At 48.8% G+C, this 15,528-nt stretch overlaps 1 protein-coding gene across 5 annotated transcripts in view; it reads left to right on the top strand.

Moving 5' to 3' along the window:
- Positions 1-8,591: 8,591 nt before the first annotated feature.
- Positions 8,592-15,528, top strand: part of DOT1L (DOT1 like histone lysine methyltransferase) — a 59,957-nt gene continuing 53,020 nt past the window's right edge. For all 5 annotated transcript variants that reach the window (XM_037042436.1, XM_037042440.1, XM_037042437.1 and 2 more), the window contains exon 1: positions 8,592-8,790. In XM_037042436.1, coding sequence (XP_036898331.1) covers positions 8,710-8,790 — 81 coding nt within the window. In that variant the 5' untranslated portion in view covers positions 8,592-8,709. The remainder of the gene's footprint in view (positions 8,791-15,528) is intronic.

Below are 15,528 nucleotides of genomic sequence, written 5' to 3' on the forward strand. Positions count from 1 at the left end.
TGAATCCTCCTTAGGGGAGAAGAAATAGGCCCTTAAAGCCTCCCAAAGGAGCCTCAAGATCTGGAAGCTTCCATTCTTACCCCCTACAGCCATCAGAGCATCACGATATACAAAAGCCTGGCTCTCCTACTGTGGAATGAGACCACCAACAGCAGGCATGAGCCCTCTGTGTCAGTCGGCCTGCAACTGACACACTAAATGACCCCCACACATGGGAGTGGCAAGACCAGCAGAACTGCCTGGCTGGGCCCAGTCCAAACTGCCAACACATAGAACAAAGAGCGAACTAAATGAGGGTTGTTTTAATCCTAGTCAGGGCTCAGAGGTCAGGGACATATGCTCTGACAACTCTCCTGGGAAGCACACACAGCAAAGGGCGTGGATGCAGTCTCCCTGCAGGGAGACTCACCTGGTCAGGAGCAGCAACTTCAGAAACACTGCCATGTGTTTCTTACACGTCAAGAGGAGCCTGCTTACATGCAAGCACATTTTAAGTATGTGTACACATACATTTAAATACAAATACCAGCTCATTCAACACCATAGTTTTTCACCTAACATGTCATTATGTCACGTACGCCTTCCTCCACGTGGACATCTTTTGGACATGGCTCCAAAGTTACGTCTGCTGGATGAGCTTAACTCGGCATACAGATTTACAATGCTTCTTCCCTGCTGACACAGAGGCATCTGTGCCTCCGGTCCTGCCAAGAATGATCTCACTGACCCCAGGACAAAGCAAACGAGGCAGCGGGATGCAGCGGGATGCAGCATGGGGACTCCCACAGGGTTCTTCTAGATTTCTGTGGCACAAGCCTACCTTTGTCTGCAAAGTTGGTCAGGTCAGTGTCATTCTATGTGCTACCTCTGTTGTTGTTTTCTTATATGAAATTAGATAGGTTTCGGGTAGGGGTGCAATTCTGTAATACATCATCTGTACATTGTATTGTGTGTTCACCACCCCAAGTGTTTCTTTTTAAAATTGGAACAAAATGCAAGTAAAATTTACCATCTTAACCACTTTTCAGTGCACAGCTCAGTGGCATTCAGCACATTCACACTGTTGTGCAACCGTCCCCACCATCCGTCTCCAGAACTTTCTCACCTTCCCAAGCTGACATTCTGTCCCTATTAAACACTGACTGCCTCACCAGGGGGCTCAGGCTATCCACTGTCTGTCTATAGATTTGACTCCTCCACAGACCTCTTGTGAGTGGAATCACACCGCATTTGTCCTTTGTGTCTGGCTGTATCACAGCTTAACGTCCTCAAGGTTCATTTCCTTCTTCCTTTTTATGGCTGAATAATATTCTAGTGTGTGGGTGGACTGCATTTTGTTTATCCATTCATCTGTTGATGGAAATTTTGGGTGCTCCTGCCTTTTGAGTATTGTGAATGATGCTTCCACGAACATTGGTTACAGTGTTTGAGTCCATGTCTTCAACTCTTGTGGATGTATGCCTCGGCACAGCGTCAGCGGGCCACGCGGTTTAACTGTGCTGAACTGCCCCAGGTACTGCAGACTGTTTGCCGCAGCAGCAGCACCATTTTACACTCCCACCTACATAGACCTAGTTTTATGTTATTCCTTTTTAAAAAAATTATTTGACAGAGGATCACGGTTCAATTCCCAGTCAGGGCACATGCCTGGGTTGCAGGCCAGTTCCCTACAGGCCAGTTCCCAGCAGGGGACGCATGAAAGGCAACCATACATTGATGTTTCTCTCCCTCTCTCCTTCCCCTCTAAAGATCAATCAATCAATCAATAAAATCTTTTAAAAAATTATTTGAGGCATGATACAAACAATGACACAAATGCACTGATGTTAAGTGAATACTTAATAAATTTTACCTCTTTTTCTCCAAGTAACCACCACACAGACCAGTGTGGGACATATCTATCCCCCAAGAAGTCCCAGGCCCCTTCCTAGCCAACACCCCTCAGTGATGACAACCTGTCCGACTTAACACCACCGATCGTTTTTTCCTGCTTTTGAACCTCATATAAATGGGGTTATAAAGCAAATCTTGTCTTTTTGTGTTTCACTGCCTCCGCCCAACCACTGTGGTTGAGTTCCATCCAGTCTGGTGCATTTGTCAGTAGTTCTCTCCTTTTTAAATGCTGTGTGGTGTCCCTTTGTATGAAGATACAACTTACTCACCCATTCTGATCTGGAAGGACATGTAAATGGTTTCTGACTGCAGGCTATCGTGAATAAAGCCATGGGAGAACATTCTCGTGCACCCCTTTCAGTGGTGACTCAGACACGCACCTCCGTTGGAGGTACCAGCCCCGCCCCGAGGGGAACTGCGTGGGCACAGAGTACACGTAATTAGCTCTGTGGGTCCAGCCAAACAGCCGTCCAACGTGCCTGCTCCGTCTGTACTCCTGCCAGCAGAGCACGGGGGTTCTAGTGACTCTCCATCCTGACCAACACTGGACGCTGCCGGCCTCTTTAGTTTTGGCTCTTTGAGGGAGGAGAATGTCCTCCACACTTTCAAAAGTAATAGTGGTGCCCTGGCTGGTGTGGTTCACTGGATTGAGTGAGTTGCTGGTTCAATTTCCCAGTTGGGGGCATGGAAGAGGCAACCAATTGATATTTCTCTGGCACACTGATGTTTCTTTCCCTCTCCTTCTTCCTCCCTCTCCCTCTCTCTAAAAATAAATGAAATCTTTAAAAAGTATATAATGGTGGCCAGGGATCAGGGTTAACATCAGCAGTCATAAGCCCTGCTGATGGTGCTCGCCCTTCATGAGGTCTGGTGAGAAGAGCACTTCGCCTGTTTGGGTCTTCCTCCTCATGTCCCAGAACCCTAGTCTAACCATAAGAAAGATGCCAGAAAAAAAAAACACAAATAAATTGAGTGACAAAATACCTGACCAGTACTCCTCAAAACTTTCAAGGTATTAAAACCCAGGGAAGTCAGAGAAATTGTCATAGCTTAGAGGAGACTGGGACAGAAAAGGATGTTAAGGGAAAACTAAGAAAATAAAGTCTGGACTTCAGTTGATAATAATGTATCAAGATCGGTCCTCTAGTTTCCACAAATGTTACACACTGACGTGATATGTTACAAATAAGGGGAACTGGGTACAGGGGCTGTAGGTACAAGAACACCCCGTCCCATCTTTACTACTTTTTTGGTAAAGCATATTTAACAAAGACAATACTGTATTTCCTTGATTTGAACATGCCTGAGCTCTTTTCATCTTTACATTTTTTTATATCTCCCATCCAAGTACTAACCAGGCCCGACCCTGCTTAGCTTCCGAGATCAGACGAGATCGGGCACCTTCAGGGTGGTATGGCCGTAGACACATTTTTGACATCTGGATGTATCCATCTTATGAACAATAGCAAAGGAATGTTCCTAGCCCCCAGGCAGGTGTGAGTTGTGAGCAGGGGGTTGCTCTGGAGCTGGAGAACAAGGTCATGGGGGAAGTGTGATGCCTCTGGAGGTATTTAGAGCCATAGGACACGATGAGCCAGGTCACTTAGGGACTGATTCTGACATGCCTGGTGCTCTGGCTCTTTCTGTTGAACATGACTATTTTGAGAGTCCAACAGCCAGCATCTGTATCTTATGCCTGGGGACATGCCCAGGACTTTGCAGGTCAGAAGTATCCGGGAATTCATACCTCCATTCAACTCCCCCCTCCAAAATTGACAGGTTTTGGCGTAGAAGTACCCTAGTTCTCTTGCCTCTGGGGTGGGCCAGTTCCAAGGTGTGTGCACCCAGTCCCTCTGATGATGAAGGTCCAACTGCCCCCTGTGGCAGCTGGCATGAAGGAACCACCCTCTTCTGGTGCCTTCTCTCCCTTTGTGTCGCCGCCTCCGCACCGTGCAGTTGTCTGCATCTCTCAGATCAACAACCTGCACTCGAGCCCTCATCCTCAGAGTCCTGGGGACCTCAACCTGGGTGACGGGACAGTGGCATGATGAAAGAAAACATTTGGGAAAGAGATGTCTAGGGGGCGTAGACACCATCACAGCTGGGGTCTAGTCCCACTACCCCAGCTCTCAGTGGTAGATGGGATCTGCATGGCGTTTGTCATTTCATCCGCTTGTCTGAATTCTGCCCGGCTGCCCCATTCCAGGTCGTCTCAGGCTGCGGAAGTGAATGGGATAGAGTCCCTGCCCTCACGGATTCTGCAGGAACCAACAGGTCAGAGTAATATCGGAGCAGGGTCTCCCTTGGCACTGCTGACACTGGGGCTGGGTCCTTCTCTGTGCGGGTGTTCTGGGCACTGTAGGGTGTCAAGCAGCACCCCTGAACCCCGCTCACTAGATGCCAGGAATACCCTCAGTCATGACAACTACAGATGTTTCTGGTCATCGTATAGTGTCCTCCAGGGGGCAGACTCACCCTGGTGAGAACAGCTGTGATGATGCTGCCAGCGTGGCCCTGGGTGATCCGGACCCTTTAGGGTCAGTGCCTGTGCTGAAAACTGTCCCTCCCTCCACTTCTTCCCCTGCTCTAACGCTCCCTGTAACATCTCCTCTGTACAATAAATTCCATCTTGTCAGTTCACTGCCCACTGCCCTGTCTTAGAACAGGAACTCTTGTGAGGACAGGGATCCTCAACTGCTCTCTTGGCCATTATGCCCCCAGCACCAGGATGAGATCATCTGCTGTGTTGCAGGTGCTTAATAAACACCAGTTGAATAAAGAGTTAAACAGAAGTGTGAGAGGATTGCCCTGGCTCGTGTAGCTCAGTGGATTGAGCACGGGCCTGTGAACCAGAGGATTGTGGTTCGATTCCCAGTCAGGGCACATGCCTGGGTTGCAGGCCAGTTCCCAGCAGGGGACACACAAGATGCAACCATATATTGATATTTCTCTCCTTCTCTCCTTCCCTTCTCCTCTAAAGATAAATAAATAAAATATTTTTAAAAAAGTGTGAGAGGATGAATGAATATGGAGTGACTGAGTGACTGACCGTCCAGCTTGCCCAGGACCAAGGGGTTCCCTGGATTACCAGGATAGTTGTCACCCTACCTAACAGCAATAAGAACTGCAACAGCAAGAGTGACAGTAAATAACTTCTGTTGACTAGGCACTGTTGCAGCACTTTCCATGTTAACTCAACCATCAGAAACGTCCTGACATTGGGACTGTTAGCAGTGGCTGTTTGTTGGAGCTTAAGTAATTTGCCCAAGGACCCAGGCAAGGAAGGGTGAGCCAGGGCTGGAATTCTGGTGGCACAGGGGGGGTACAAGGCATATCCTGGGGAGGCATACAAGGCATACCTCCTCCTCCTTGTTGGGAGGAGGTACAGAAGGTTCTAGAGAAAGTTAGGGACGAGTGAGAGTGATACCAGAGGGAGGAGTCTAAGGAAGAATGTTCTTACAGGGGACCAGTATATGTAGATGGCCCTAGGCCCAAGGTCCCACCAGGCCAGGGCTTGCTTTGATATCCCGCGAATGCGGGTGGGAATGGACACAGGGAGGATATGGACAGGAGCAGCTGCTACGAGCCACTCTCTGCTTGGCTGCTTGGACCAGGATCTGAGAGGACCCTAAGGGTCTCTCTGCAGAAAGTGGAGGAAGAAAGACATAGAAAGGGAGGGAGGGATGGGGGAGAGATGAAGGAGGGAAGGGGAGAAAGAGATATGGATGGGGACAGACAGCTCCAGGAGAAGGGAGGAAGAAACGGGGGAGGGAGAGAGAAGGAGAGGGGGAGAGGTAAAGGAAGAGGAGAGGGAGTTTCCTGAGCTACTGGCTTCAGCTGCTACTGTGTCTTATGGGATGAGAGCTTAAAATAGCTCCTAGTGCAGGGAGCCTGAGAGCCTGGGAGCCCGGAAGCCCAAATGACTGATTCTCCTCCCTGGTAGGAGGAGGGGTGGCTCTGAGTTTTGGGTATCTGAGGCTGGAAAGAGGGTACTGAGAAGGGACAGAGCAGGAGGCCCTCTCTCTAGGACCTCCCAGGCTGTCCTTAACCACTCCTGGTACCCTCCACCTTGGTAACCACCATCCAGACTTCTAATCTCTCAGTCAGCAGGCCTCAATGTGGCTTCGCACAAATGGAAGAGACCACATGTCCTCTTTAAGCTCTGGTCCCTTTCCCTCAGGACTGCTTGTGAGAATCACCCACAGGAGTGTGTGTGCTGCTGTCAGAACTCCACAGGGCTCCACAGCCACTGCACCTTAAGCTTGTGTGAACTTGGGTACTTTGCTGAACACTTCTGGCCCTCAGGCACCCTCCCCTGGGAAGAACAGCATTACCTGCCCTCCCAGTCAATTGTGACAATTAAGTGAGGTACTGAAAGGACATGCAGTTGGCTCCCTGGCTGCACAGAGCTGACATACATATATAATATATATACAATATATTCACGCACACGTACATGTATACATTGTATATACACAGATATATAAACATGCAGCTGGCACAGAGCTGTGCTCAATTGTCAGTCAGGTGGCTGTGTTAGTGAAGATGTCCAAACAGAATTCATGGAATGTGTGTGTGTACATACAAATGTACATATGTACAATACACATACACACATATAAGAATGGGTGTGTAATATGCAGCATGTAAACACACATATAATAAACATACCATATATACTATACACACACCTATATATTTATAAAAGTGTTTATGCATATGTATATACAGTATATATACTTCACATATACGATAGTATATATACAGTACATATAATATGTGGGTGTGTATATATACATTTACATGTATAACACACGTATCCCTATACATTATATATGCACACACATATAAACACATCTTTAGGTGTGTATATACAGTGTTTTTATTGGGTTGGCCAAAAAGTTTGCTACATTTTTCTCGTACAATGGCTCTAATATTGCTTAGTTGTCTGTAACTTTATTCAAAATAATTTTGGCATATTGCATTGTGACAGCTATCATATCAGTGTGCATTAAAAAAAACTTATCAAGCCCTGGCTGATGTGGCTCAATGGATTGAGTACCCGCCTCTGAACCAAAGAGTCGCTGGTTAGATTCCCAATTGGGGCACATGCCTCGGTTGCAGGCCAGGTGCCCAGTAGGGGGCGCTCCAGAGGCAACCACACATGGATGTTTCCCTCTCTATCTCCCTCCCTTCCACTCTCTAAAAATAAACAAGTAAAAATAAAATAAAATAAACTTACCAAGATTGTTGAATTTTTTGCAGCCATTTTAATATTGAAGATGGAAGAAAACATTATACATTTTCAGAGTTTTATGCTTTATTATTTCAACAAAGGTAAAAATTCAACTGAAACACAAAAAAGTTTTGTGCAATGTATGAAGAAGGTGCTGTGACTGATCAACCAGGTCAAAAGTGGTTCGTGAAGTTTCTTGGTACTATTGACATTTTGGCCAAATAATTCTTTGCTGTGGGGCTGTCATATACATTGGACATTGTTAGCAGCATCTCTGGCCCCTACTTACTATAAACCAATAGCTGGAGATAGCTGACACACTCAAAATATCCAAATTAATAAAATTATTGGTGAAAATGAAAAATGTGTCTTTCATGGAAAAAACGTAATGGACTTTTGGGCCAACCCAATACATACATAACATACACGCATACATACTATATATACACGTTTGCATATACAGTATATGTACATGCATATTCGCTATGTATACACGTGTGTACTACTAAGCGCATACATTTATAGAGTTTTACGTCAAGGCTTTGGCTCACCTCGAAGTGCTGCCACCACATCAGAAATCTCCTGCGCGGGGCGCAGCTGGAAACTCAGGGAAGAGCTGATGTTGCAGCTGGGGTTCTCAAGCCCTTAGAGGCAAAGTTCCCTCTTTTTACGAAACTTAATTTTCCTAAATACCACCCACATTATAGTGGCACAATCTCCTTTACACAAAGTCGGCTGATTTCAGTGTTAATCTCATCTGAAAAATACCTAGGGGTCATATCTGGGATAAAGTTTGAGAGCTTGAAGCCTAGCCCAGCGAACATGAAGATTAACTGTCCCTTGGCATTTGTGACATTTATTTTTCCTCAAGACTACTGTCAGTTAAACCGGCAGCCCTGGGGTAGGTGACTTCTTCCTTGCCAGCATTGAGTGCCTGGGGTCTGGGCCTAGCAGATGCTCAATAAGCAGGATTCCGGTTGAGCGAGTTCTGTACTTCGAGCTGTAGAAAAGGCCTGGACTCTGGCCATCATGTGTAGTAAGGAATTATGGCTTAATTTTGGGGGTGGACGGCCCCCTTCTTTCAAGAGCGGGGCTCGAACCCCCCACCTCGGACCCCACAGGGTCTCACGGGGTCCCAGCTTCAGATGGCTAGGGTGGCCGAGGGCAGCCGAGGACGCGCGTGCGTGCGTTTGTGCAGGAGAGTCCATGGGGCGGGACGGCAGGGGAGGCGCGTGCGGCGCAGCGGGCGGGGCAGCGGGCGCGCGCTACCGCATCGCACCGGCCCCCCCCCACGCGTGTGTAGAGTGGTTCGGCCCGGTCCCGGGCTCATTGTGCTCGCCTCACGCCGGCCCAAGATGGCGGCGGCGCTGGAGGCCCCGGTCCTGTGACCACAAAGAGGGATCCGGGGCCCGGACGGGAGCGCGGCGGCGGCGGCGGAGGCTGCGGCCGAGGCCCAGGCCAGGCCCCCTCCCCTCAGCCTCCCGCCCGCCCTCCTTCACTCCTGCCCCGCCCCCGCCGGCGGCGCTCCGCCCCTCCCCCAACCGCCCGACTAGCATGGTGCGACTGCCGCGCGCGCCGACATGGGGGAGAAGCTGGAGCTGAGGCTTAAGTCGCCCGTGGGGGCCGAGCCCGCCGTCTACCCGTGGCCGCTGCCGGTCTACGTGAGTACCGCCCTCTCCTCCCTTCCCTCCGCCCCTTTCCCTGGACCCCCGCCCCGTGCGGTGCGCATTAGGGGCCCACCGAGCAACGGAAAGACTCAATTCCAGAAACACTCCTGGGAACCCCCCTTTCCTGCCTGGCGGAGGTCTCCGCCGCCGTTTATAGCCCCTGCACAGAGAATAGGCAGCGGGGACTCTGCGACTCTGAAAGGCACTCGAGCCAGACTGCCGTTGCCTGTGCGGAGCTGGGATCCTGGTCCCCCATCGCTCCCGACCCCAGTCAGGGCGGTCGGCGAACTTGCCTTCCAGTGTTTCACGTTCTGACCTTCAGGGTTTCTTTCTTTCTTTTGGTAGTTTATTCTTTGAGCTGTCAGTGAGCTTTATTTTTTATTTTTGAGGATATCTTTTTTTTTCTCTCCGTAGTTTTTTTTTTTCAGGCAGTTTGCCCTTCTAATCTTAAGGGGCAGGACTGGCCGTACCAAAACGAGGAATTTTACCCAGTAATCTTAAATGGGTGGGCTGGCCTGACCCTTGCAAATGAGGCCTTCTGCCCCCCATTCCCCAGTGACCCTTGGAAAATGACAGGCCGAGCGGAAATTTACAAAGCCGTCGCCTGGGTGATTTTGGAAATGCAGGGCGCAGGATGGGCGCCTCGGTCTCTCGCATTCGGTGCCGTGTGGTGTATGTCGGTGTCCTTGCGTCCGTGCTCGGGCCGGGCAGTGTGCCGTTGGGAGGGAAAGCGCAGCAGGCGCCCAGGGCAGGCGTCTGTGGGGCGTCCTTTCGCGCGCTGGTCTTGCGGGCGGGGGCGGAGCCTCCAGGGGACCCGGTGGGGAAGCCCGCGAACCCTCTGAATGTGTCAGTTTTTGGAAACGACGCGCCCGGGGCGGGGTTGGGACGCAGGGACCGCCCGGGAGCTGGTGTCGTGGGAGGATTTCGTGGTTTCCAGCCTGCCTCGCTCTGGTGCTCTGGAGTTTTGCTCATCCGGCACTCAGAGGCACTCAGAGGCGAGGTCCAGTCTGGCTCTGGCTTTTCCGGTTGGGCAGCTCTGGTCTCTGGTGTGCATCTCACAGGCAGCTTGAGCAGTGGGCAGGGCAGGGGGGACAGCAAAGGCGACAGGAAACAGAGTGAGGAGAACCTTAAAAACTCAACCGTTCCCACTAGCCTCTGTGGCTGCCCAGTGAATTGTTTAAAATTTAATTATTTTTTTTATGTTTAGTGGCACAGATCACTTTTTTAAGGGTAAATTCCTAGGGGTTTTGACAGATTCATGGCAACTAGGCTGCAGAACAATCATTTCATTCCTCAGTGTCCCTTATGCTGCCCTTTGCCACCGGCTGCCCTCTCACCTCCTGGCAATCACTGACCTCCTCTCTATCCCTACAGTTTTGCCTTTTCCAGAATGTTAGATCAGTGGACTCAGTTATTGATCAAAGCATGCAGCGTTTTGATCCTTGCTGCTTCCACTCAGTAAAACATACCTGAGAGTCATCCATGTTGTAGCAGGTAGAAAAAGCAACTCCTTTTTCTTGTCCTATCCCAATTTTCCATTGATCCATTAGGCTGCCAGTGGCAGGACACTTGGGATATTTCCAGTCTGGGGAGGATTACAAATAAAATCACTGTAACTGTCTGTGCTTTTTATGAGAACTTGAGTTTCACCTCTCTTGGGAAACACTCAGGAGCAGGACTGGTGGGGTATACTGTGCCAGGTGTATGTTAACCAATATTTGTGTGCCTTACAAATTGGTTTTTGTTGAGCATGGGAAGAGTTAGACTCACTATGACCCATCATCCAGGAATTTTATACTAAGGTGAAAATTTATCCAGAGACACTCATGTTGTTTCATCACCTGCTTTTATTCAGGGTGGAACAAGGCCATGGGGATTTGTAATCCTTGTACATAAGGCCTCCTGGGTTGGGTCTAGCTTTCTAGTGGTAGGGGATTCTAACTATAGAGCATCTTTCCCTTCTGGCCCCAGCCTCACTTGGCTGTGCTGCCTTGCCTTGCCAGGTGTGCTGCCACCTGATGTCAACAGGCCCCTTCCTGGTGTGGCTGGCCCTCTGCCAGAATTTCAGCTGGCTGAAATTATCAGCCAGCTGCAAGGGATTGAAACAACCCTATAGCTTTTCAGTGATGTCTGTCAACCTTCTGTTTCCCCACTGAGGAATTTTGCTTTTCACAGGAAATGAGGGGGCAGTACTTATAGAGTACATGTTTTGTGATGACTTGATGATGAATACATGAAGAAAAAGGACTGCTTTAGAAGCTTCACTTTTTGAAAGGTCAGATTACTCATGTGACCACACATTTGAAATGACTGAGCTTACTTGTTCACTGATTCATTCCTTCTTAGCACCTCCTAAAAATTTGCAGTATTCCTGGGGGGCACAGAGGACAGTAGATACTGTTCTTATTCTCAAGAAATCTATAGATAAAGGTTGGTCATGTATAAACACAAAAGTTAGCAGAGTTATAGTGGTCAGCTGAGGTTCCAGAGTAAGGAGCTGCCAGTTTTGCCCTGGGGGTGACTTTTTCTGGGAGGGGCATCTGTAGGTGGAAGTGCAAATAGCTACAATGCGCCACACTTAGAAGTGTCCAGCCTTGGAAACTGACTTTTGTCAGCAACTGACAAACATGAGTGGGAGGCCCAGTGCATTCTGTTCCCTCAGTGACTGAGTTTCTGATTCACACTTGCAGTTCACAGTGGCATTATTTCTAATGCAGGATGGCTCTTCTTGGGTAGGAATCCAGGTCTCAACTCAGAAGGGAGTAAATGGCATCTTGGGTTGCCAGGTGGCAGGGCAAGAATCTTCGGGTAAGGCACAGGAGAGTCCTTTCTCGGCGTGACTTAGTAAGGCTGTGGGCCAGGGGAACAACCTAAGCATGACTGTTTCCACTCTCGGCTTCCTACTGGGAGCCCACAGTTCTCTGATGAGTGCCCTCTGAGCTGGCAGTGAGTACTAGCTGAGTGGGCAGGCCAAGTGAGCCAGCCATTCTGTGACTCAGAAGGTATTTTCTGATCTGACCTCTGCCTGTGTGACTCCTGTCTAAACCGAGTTCAGGTTAAAGGCAGATTAGCCCTCCCATGGTTTTGTGTGGGTGAAGTAGCTAATTTCAAAGGGGGAAGGGATCAAAAAGTTTGGTGTTCCACATGTGACTGTTAGTTTTTGTACTCTGGTCCCTAAGATACGAATGCCTACTGTGCACTCTGGTCCTGATGGGTAGGTGCTAGAGGGAGGCAGAGGGGGTCCAGGAAATGTGAACATTCCCTAGGGAGGAGAAAATGGAGCTACAAGAGACCCTCCATGCCCCAGTCTCCCTTTGGGAGTTCCATCCTTTTTTTTATTAAACTTTTTATTGGAGATAATTTGAGATTATTATTATTTGAATCACAGATTCTCATGTAGCCATAAGAAATAATAGATACCCCATGTTCTCTTTACCCAGTTTCCCCCAATGGTGACATCTCACAAAACTAGAGAAGAACAAGTAATTATATTCATCTAATTCTAGAAATCCTGTTCCTGTCAGCAGCCACTCCCACTCATCTGCCCTGCCCCCAGCAACCACTAACCCAGTTCCTGTCTCTGCGGACTTACCTATTCTGGACATTTCACATAAATGGAATCTGGCTTCTCTCAGTGAGCGTCATGTTCCAGTTCTGTCCATGTGATGAGTGTCAGTGCTTCATTCGTTTTCATGGCTGAGTAATATACCCCCATAAGGACAGGCCATGTTGTGGGGTCTTGAGGCCCTGGGCAGCATTCATTTGGCCTCCTCCTGGTGGTGGGGGTGGTCCCAGGTGAACAGGTGTGGCACTGATAGTGACTGCTTGCTGGAGGTAGAAACATTTGGAGTTCTGAGGGGCATAGTGTGTCTTTTCTTTCCAGATCTCAGAGTCGAGTCTCTGTCTGCCACTTGGTAGCAGGGCCTCCTGGGTGGGTTCTCCCAGTCAGAGGGGCATCAGTTCCTGTGCTGACTCCCTTCCCCATACTCTTGGCATCAGGCTGGCAATAAAGCATTTTTTCTGATGAGGGCTAGAAAAGTTCTGGGGGTGAAATTTTGGTTATCCTGTCCCACTGTCCCACTGGTGTCACATCACGACAGCCACTTCATGAAGACCTGCATCTTCCAGTTGAGGGCTTCTTTGGAGACTGGGCACCTTGGACTGCTGTGAATGGGCTGGTTTTTAATAAAGCAACTGAAGTTTTCTCATCAAACTGCCTTTGTTCTTAGCTCTGCTCCCAGGGGCTCTCAGTGGCACTTGCCCTCCTGTGGAGATCTAGTCCCCTTTCTACACCTCTCCCCACCTGTGAAAGACACTGCCCAGAGCTCAGGGCATCTCAGGCCTGGTTCCAGCTCTGCAGGGACCCAGGACTTCTGTGAATCTCTCGTTCCGGGTGAAACCTAAAAATGCTTCATCCATTTGGTGCTTTTAGGCTTTAATTCCCATCAGAGGTAGAACGAGGCACTGCTGGTGGGACTAGCACATGAGCCACATGTCATATATAGGAGCCATGTTAAAAAAGTGGAAAGAGGATTTCCAGCCAAGATGGAGGCATAGGTGGAAACACCGTGCCTCCTTGCACAACCAAGTTTAAAGACAACAAAGTTTTAGTAACAAAAATGCAACCAAAACACAGAAAATTGAACTGTACAGAAGTTCGACAACAACGAATCATTCATCCAGACCAGTAAGAGGGGCAGAGTCAGTGGCTGGTGGAGCGGGGTCCTGCAGGAAAAAGCGGCCGGACCAACTCAGGCACGAAGGTGGTGGTTGGCAGATCCCAGGCTCGGGGTGGCAACGGGGAGACCCAGTGAGGGCGCAAGGTGGCTGGCTGACCGCAGTCACACATTCACACTCAGATAAACCAGGCGAAGGAGCGAGCAGTGAGACAGACCGCACAGACTGGGGCCCCAGCAATGGGAATTAAAGCCTAAAAGCACCAATTGGAAAAACTTTCGGGCTCAAGGTGCCAGGAGAAGCTCCCAGGCTTACAGAGAGTTTATTGGAGAGACCCACAGGGTCCTAGAGCGTACACAGGCCCACCCACATGGGAATCAGCACCAGAAGGGCCCAGCTTGCTTGGGGGAAGTGGCAGAGGGGACTGATATCCGATTGAGAGTGGAGCAAGTGCCATTGTTCTCGGACCCCACCCCCACATATAGAGTCACAACCCAGTGACTGGGTTACCCCACCCTGGTGAACACCTAAGGCTCCACCCCTCATACATAACAGGTGAGACGAGACCAAGAAAAAACGCCCAAATGAAAGAACAGATCACAGCTCTAGGCTAATACAAACTAAGCAACCAAGAGATAGCCAACCTATCAGATGCACAGTTCAAAGTCCTAGTGATCAGAATGCTCACAGAATTGGTTGATTTTGGTTGCAAATTAGATGAGAAAATGAAGGCTGTGCTAGTGAAATGAAGGGAAGTGCACAGGGAACCAATAGTGATGGGAAGAAAACTGGGACTCAAATCAATGGAGTGGACCAGAAGGAAGAAAGAAACAACCAAACAGAAAAGAATGAAGAAACGAGAATTCAGAAAAATGAGGAGCGTCTTAGGAACCTCCAGGACATCTTTAAACGTTCCAACATCCGGATTATAGGGGTACCAGAAGGGGAAAAGAAACAGCCCCGAGTGGAAAACTTATTTGAACAAATAATAAAGGAGAACTTCCCCAATCTGGCAAAGGAAATAGACTTCTGGGAAATCCAGGAAGCTCAGGGAGTCCCAAAGAAGTTGGGCCCAAGGAGGAACACACCAAGGCACGTCATAATTACATTAGCCAAGATTAAAATGAAGAAGAGAATCCTAGAAGCAGCAAGAATAAGGGGGCAATCACCTACATAGGAGTTCCCATCAGACTGTCAGCTGATTTCTTAAAAGAGATCTTACAGGCAAGAAGGGGCTGGAAAGAAGTATTCCAAGTCATGAAAGGCAAGGACCTACATCCAAGATTGCTCTATCCAGCAAAGCTTTCATTTAGAATGGAAGGACAGATAAAATGCTTTTCAGATAAGGTCATGTTCAAGGAGTTCATCATCACCAAGCCCTTATTTTATGATATGTTATAGGGACTTATCTAAGAAAAAGAAGATAAAAAATATGAACAGCGAAAGGGCAGCAAACTCACAGTTATTAACAACCACACCTAAAATAAAAGCAAACTAAGAGGACAGCTAGATCAGGAGCGGAACCATAGATATGGAGATCACACGGAGGGTTAGTGACAGAGGAGTGGGAAGAGGAGAGAGGGGGAGAAGGTACAGAGAATAAGTAGCACAGACGGTAGGTAGAAAATAGACAGTGAGGAGGGCAAGAATAATATGGGAAATACAGAATCTAAAGAACTTGTGAGACATGGGGATGAACTAAAGGGGGGGAATGTGGGTGGGAGAGGGTATGCAGGGTGGAGGGGAGTTAAGGGGGGGGAAATGGGACAACTGTAATAGCATAATCAATAAAATACATTTAAAAATTAGGAACAACTTTTTTTTGGTGTGTATTCTAAATCTTGAGATTACTGCATTTTGCACTTAGAGTGCAGCTTGGCCCAGGCCACCATATATCAAGTGCCTCATTGGTGGCCTGTGCCTGCCATGGAGATAGCCTGCTTCTGGATCTCTCTTCCACATGGAGGCTTCTTCCTCCTGACCACAGAGCTTAGCACACAGGGCTTTGGGACTGTGTTTGCACAGTGGGTGTCACTGCCTGAGTGAGGTCCAGGG

This window comes from Sturnira hondurensis, unplaced genomic scaffold, assembly GCF_014824575.4.
Source record: "Sturnira hondurensis isolate 20B ecotype Veracruz unplaced genomic scaffold, ASM1482457v3 Scaffold0003693, whole genome shotgun sequence".
Taxonomy (NCBI): Eukaryota; Metazoa; Chordata; class Mammalia; order Chiroptera; family Phyllostomidae; genus Sturnira; species Sturnira hondurensis.